General features: G+C 42.6%; 1 protein-coding gene across 1 annotated transcript; it reads right to left on the bottom strand.

Moving 5' to 3' along the window:
* Nucleotides 1-1,162: 1,162 nt before the first annotated feature.
* On the bottom strand, nucleotides 1,163-4,818 carry LOC109147318. The gene is made up of 3 exons (XM_019294980.1): nucleotides 3,680-4,818; nucleotides 3,097-3,550; nucleotides 1,163-2,938 (listed from the first exon to the last, which is right to left on the bottom strand). Exons 1-3 carry the CDS (start codon nucleotides 4,816-4,818, stop codon nucleotides 1,163-1,165), a joined length of 3,369 nt encoding a protein of 1,122 aa, XP_019150525.1.
* Between the last annotated feature and the right edge of the window lie 1,668 nt (nucleotides 4,819-6,486).

The following is a 6,486-nucleotide window of genomic DNA, read 5'->3' as shown; positions in this document are numbered from 1 at the left end:
AACGGCACATAACCTATCATGCTTTTCTAAACATAATAAACACCCAATCATGCGAAATCCCACCCAATATACCAAGAATAATACTATACGAATTCCACGATATAACCTAGGGTTCTAATTATTTCTAAATCAACAAGAACACAATTCATCTTCCAAAATCAAGATTCGGTAGGAATATCATATAACTATCAAGAACCTCATATAATCATTAAGAACATCAAGAACACCATATAATTATCAAGAACATCACATAATCATCAAGAACACCATAATTATCAAGAACCTCTCATCATCAAGATTACCCATGGAATCATCCCACCGATTATCAATAATAATATCACAAATCATCAATACACAATAATATGGGGAAATCCTAAGAGGGGAATCATAGCTATGAAAATAGGTTTTGTTGAGACATGGGTTACCTCTTAGCCTTAATTAATTCCTTGGCTATGAAGGGTCTTTCTTTAAGCTTCCTTGCTTTCTTGATTTCTTCTAAGTGAATTCTTGGAGCTCTTTGGGGTGGTGGGACGTTATTGTGGTGGGGGGTTTCTATGTGCCTCTTAAGTCCCCTATTTATATTTTTTAGGAGTCCTAATTAGGAACTAATATTATAGGCTTGCTAATTCTATTCCTTTTGGGACTAAGGATTGGGTTTAGAGATAAGGGCCCGTGGACTATGGTGGGCCTTTCCTAATTAATTATTGTGATTTAATTCTTTCTTTTGGGTAATTGATTAAATGATTTAATTGATTTTAGGGATCGTAACACGGGGTGTTACAGAGGGAATTCCCAAGTAGTATCCCATGTTGGTTACGATTGGAAAACCTGCTGCTTCTGCAATTTTCTGTTTGTCGTCTTCCTTCACATTCTTAGAAAAGTACATGCTCGATTTCTGGTGGCTGATCTTCTACCCTGAACGTGAGCAGAATAACTCCAGGCATCGCTTCATTTCCTTCGCTTGTTGTTCGGTGGCTTCGCCGAAGAGGACTAGGTCATCTGCAAAGAAGGGGTGGGAAATATTAGGGCCTTGCCTAGATAATCTAATTCCTTTCCAACACCCATTATTGATTGATTCTAAGATAATATGACTTAGTCTTTCTACGCATAAAAAAAAATGAGAGGTGAGATGGAATCTCCCTGTCTTATTCCTCTTTTTGGTCTAAACCAATCTGTTCTTTGGCCCTCCCACGCGACTGCCAATCTGGGGGAAGAAATGCATTCCATAATCCGCTTTGTCCATGTGTTGTTGAATCCAATATCCTGTAGAGTATCCTTGATAAATTCCCATGAAAGTTTGTCGTAGGCCTTCTCCAGGTCGATCTTCATCATCATCCAACCCCCTTTTCCTTTTTTTGTTCCTCATGGAGCTCAACACCTCTTGAAACACAAGGGTATTATCTGAAATTTGCCTTCCTGGGACGAAGCTGGTTTGGTGGGGGCCGATGAGCTTTGTTAAGATGTTCCTTAGCCTCGAGGACATGATCTTAGTTAGTAGCTTATACGAGACGTTGCATAAACTAATAGGTCGGAACTGCTTGACGTGCTTTGGCTCGGGGATCTTCGGTATGAGCGTTATTATAGTGTCATTGCATTCCTCCGGCAGTGATCCTTCATCAAAAAATTTCGTAGCAAACTTTAATAAGCACTCGCCCACTGTGCCCCACGTCTTCTGGTAAAAGCTTGCCGAGTACCCATCAGGACCGGGTGCTTTGCAAGGAGCCATATCAAACAAGTTGCTTTTGATCTCTTCCAATGTCAGCGGTGCACTTAACTCATTCCATTTTGTCTCAGTAATTATTGGAAAGTGGCCATGGTCCAGGGACGTTGGCTCACTTCCTAAATCCTCCGTGAATAATTTGGTGAAGTAGCTTTGAACATGCTCTACTAGCTCTCCTTTACCCGTGATTTCCTGACCATTTTCATCGATTAGCATTGACACTTTGACCTTGCTTGCCTTGATCGAAGTTGCAGTTTGGTAGTATCGTGTATTTCTGTCCCCAGATATCACCCATTCTTCCCTTGAGCGTTGGAACCAGGTCAGTTCCTCTTGGTATAAGACCTCATCCAGTTCAAGCCTTAATTTCCTCTCCAGTCTGATCATGTCCGACCTCACGTTCTGGGCCATCTTACACTGTATTCCTTCTAGCCTTCCTAACAATCTCTTTTTCCTCTGAGTAACACTCCCAAAAATGTCTCTGCTCCAATTTGATAAAATCTCTGCAACTCTCTTCTTGTTTGTGTGTAAGTCAAGGTCACTCCTCCAGCTGTCCTTAATTAATGCTTGAAAGCTCTTATGTGTCGCCCATGCCACATTGAATCTGAACGAGGCTGGCCTGCTTAATGCCTGAACTGCTCCGGTGTTCACCAAGAGTGGAGCATGGTCTGACCCTACCATAGGTAGATGTTGAATTATGGTATTGGGAAATTGAAGTTTCCAGTCGATATTGCTCAAGGCTCTATCCAGTCGTGCCCCCCTAAACGAGTCCGTATTCACGCCCCTCATCCTTGTGTATTTGGAGCCTGAGTATCCGAGGTCCACCAAGCCTTCTCTAAAGATCCACTCATTGAAGTTGGCGCACCTAGATTGTGTAAAGCCCTCCGTGTTGCTCACTTCTTCCCTAGACGTGACCACGTTGAAATCTCCCACTGCTAGCCATGAACCATCAAACCCACTGTTACTGCCGAAAAGCTCTGAATACAACTGTCTTCTGAGGGGCTGGTTTGGACTTCCGTATACCAGCGATAGTTGCCATGGATCCTTGTTTTCCTCGGGCACATGTGCTGTAATGAATTGGGGGTGAGTTTTCGTAACTATGATGTTGGCCGAGCCTTTCCATAGTAGCCAAATGCCACCCGAATAGCCTACTGCTTCCACCCTAATCCAATCATTAAATCCAAAACTAGAGCAAATTCTGTTAGCTTGGTCCCCCGATACCTTGGGTTCCAACAGACAAATAAAAACAGGATTATGACATCTCAGTAAAAATTTCAGGGTGCGTCTAAAGGAGTTAGACGCTGCACCCTGGCAATTCCAAACGACGAAAATCATTAGGAAGAGGATGGAGCAGTCAACGCACTCAGGCGTTGCTGGACCGCAATCCCATGGTCAATCTGGCCAGTATCATCTACCATAGCCTCTGTCAAGGAATCACCCGTTATGGGGTGGTCATGGCTATTATCAGGAGGATCATTGTCGTATCTCCTTTCTACTCCTATCATTGGATCCGGGGGGTCGTGCCTATAATCCTTCTCAGTTCTAATCAAAGGATTGGGGGGTTCAAACTCGTGGGCCTCCTCCGTCCCACTCATGAAGCTGAAGCCCAGGTGTTCCTCACTGTGGTGGACTACTGTGCTAGTGATGTTGCGACCTCCATTGGAGCCGCGCACCACTGTGTGTTCTAGCTCAGATGCTGCTCTGTTGGGGGTTCCTCCTCTTCCACCTCGTCCGCGCTGGTTTCCTCGACCAGTGGCTTGGTTGAAAGCTGGAATGCCACCTTGGTCAGAAGATCGCGTGACCTCTCCTCCCGTTACTGTTTCCCTTTGCGGTCTGCGATTCCGGTAGTTTGTTCTTATTTGGGGTTGCCCCGCATTGGGGTGTTGCGAATTGGTCGGAGTAAACTGTGTGGCTTGTCCCTAGTTTTCTTGGCCTTCGCCTAGGCCATCTAAGGCTGAAAACCTGGTTTGCTCACCTAGCCCTTCTGCCATCTGAGCTACACCTGCTGAATTGACTTGTTGGTTGTCCTTCGAGGGGGTGTTCGTTTGTCTATTAACCTGGTTGCCACCCCTACGTCTATCCCTGCGTGTGACTAGCATCCATGCCCCGTACTTCTCCGTGGGCATAGAACAGGTTTTTGCAGAAGAAGCTGAAGCATTGTTGGGTTCTTGCGACAAATTTCCTTCAGAACCTATGCAGTTGTCCTGCCTATGGCCATACACCCCACATTTGAAGCAAACCAAGTGGATTCCCTCATACTCCACTGGCCATTCAACACCTTCGATGACAAATCGTGACAGCAAAGGCTTGGTAATGTCAAACTCTACACAAACTCTTGCAAACTTGCCCTTGGATGCAAGGCTGGTGGTGACGTCGATCTTGACGGGCCGTCCAATCGTCTTCCCTATCTTCTTGAGAAATTTTTCATCGAAGTACTCGATTGGGAGCGACGGAAACCTGATCCAAGCTAAGAGCTTTTCCATCTTGTTTGTTCTTGAATCGAAATTAGGTCTCCAGTCTTGAACTGTTAGGTAATGGTCGAATACCATCCATGGGCCTCCATATTTGGCAGTCTCATAATCTTTCATGGATTCAAACTTTGCAATATAAAAGTCATGGTTTAAAGCAATCAAATCAAACGGAGACTCTGTCCGCCACATGCGTTGGAGTCTCTGGTACAGATAGGGGTAATTTACCGTCCTTCCAAGCAGTCGGACTATGAGCGACCGGCGCCATGGCCGTCTCAACCTCTCCTTTTCCTCGTTAGAGACTCGGATGACTGGGTATCCGTTCAGAGTTTCGATTTCCTCCATCGCTTCATCTTCAGATTCTTCCTCGTCCTCAGCTATCTGTTTTCCTTCCCTTTGAACCCAGGCTTGTTCAGGCGTCGTCGCCGGTGTTTTCCACTGGCCGGAGTCAGGGGTACCAGAACCCTCTGCATGTTCTATTCCACGCTCGCCCTGCCTTGGGGTGGATGCGACTGACTGCTCTTCTCTTCCCCTCTTCGTCTTCTTGGTACTTCTTTCGAGAAGATCTTGATCTTCCGGTGACCTATCAGTCACCGCCGGGGGAGATGAGACCGAGAGAGAACCAAGCGTCATGTTGACTCACCTTCATGGCATACATAGTTAAAACCAATGTTACGACACTTTAATTATATTTATTTACTACTTTTATAAAAAAAATTGGCTATCCGTCCACGTCATCACGTACACAAATCAATAGGTATGTCCTAAATTTTTGTTGGTGATCAAATTTTGTTGAGATTAAGAACAAGAAGAAACAATAATGACGAAAAGTAAAAAATACAAGATTTATGTGGTTCTGTAATATAATGTACTTATGTTCACGAAATTGAAGCTATTATTTTATTAATTGTGATGGTGATATATAGAACACCTAGAGACACAATGATGTATTCAGTTATGGCTCGTGGAAGAATTCGTGTAGCACGTTATGGCCTTGCAAACTCCAAAAGAAAATTGGGATAAATTAGAGACTTAGTTCATAGAAAAATCTCTGACGAGCAAATTGTATCCAAAGTAGAGACTTTATAAGTTTAAGATGCAGTAGGGTTCAGACTTGGTGTATCATATTAATATCTAGTCAGGCTTGATGTCAAGATTGAAGATGAAGACAAGACGATGATCTTGCTATGTTCACTTCCTCTTTTCGTTGAACATCTGGTGACTACTATTACGTATGGGAAAGTCAAAATTAAATACAAGGATATCTCTGCAGCCCAGTTAGCTAATAACCAGTGTAGGCAGAATGTAGGTGAGGGCTCTGTTAGTGACAATTTGTATGCTAAGGGGAGTCAAGATCGTGGAAGAAAGCCAGTGAATTGAAGGACAATTCTAGGAAGAGAGACTCCATGTCTAATTCTATAAACAATAATAAAATTAGGTGCTACAAGTGCAAGAAGTTTGGGCACATGAAATGAGAATATCAAAAGTTCAAGAAGCAACAAAGAGGCTGCAATTGTATATAGGCCGATGACTTAGATTATAGTGAAGGTGATGTTCTAGCAATTTCAGCTAGTTACTAGTCAAATGCTTGGATCCTATACTCGGGATGCTCGTATCATAGCACGCCTAATAGGGAATGGTTCACAACCTATAGGTCAGGTACTTTCAGTTATGTTTTTTGGTGATGATAGATTACATAATATTGTGGGTATTGGTGATGTTAACATCCAGATGTATGATGGCATTGTCAGAACTTTGCATGATGTTATACATATACTAGGGTTAACTAAGAACCTTATTCGCTGCTTGGGAGTTTGCATGCTAATTTTTTTTTTTTTTTTTTTTTGGTAATGAAAGAGAGGCTGAGCCATTAAAATCAGTAAGGGTGCCCTAATTGTGATGAAAGGGGAAAAGATCACAAGGAACATTTATAGGTTGTTGGGTAATACTATTGCAGATTTGTAGGTGGAGCACATTCTGTTGAGTTTAGTGATAATACTACCACTAATACAAAAGATGGCATACAAATGTGACATTTCGCCATCCTCTCTAAAAAAAAAAGGGTAGTATATGGTTTTTAAAACAAACGCGGTGAAAAACTTGGAAATAAATTCATAAGAAACCTTAATTTTTTTAAAACAAAAGGGACGTGTTTTCTTAAAAAAAAAAAAAAAAAAAAAAAAAAAAAAAAAAAAAAAAAAAAACGCATCGAGTTTCTGCGACCCTAACATTTAGAGCATCTTCAATAGTGAGGTTTTTGGATCGGTTTTTGAGGTGCCAAATAGGAGATCTTAGTGTTTT

The sequence above is a fragment of the Ipomoea nil genome, unplaced genomic scaffold (assembly GCF_001879475.1).
Source record: "Ipomoea nil cultivar Tokyo-kokei standard unplaced genomic scaffold, Asagao_1.1 scaffold1993, whole genome shotgun sequence".
Lineage (NCBI taxonomy): Eukaryota > Viridiplantae > Streptophyta > Magnoliopsida > Solanales > Convolvulaceae > Ipomoea > Ipomoea nil.
The sequence above is the reverse complement of the archived record's forward strand: the minus strand, read 5'-3'. Positions and strand labels throughout refer to the sequence as shown.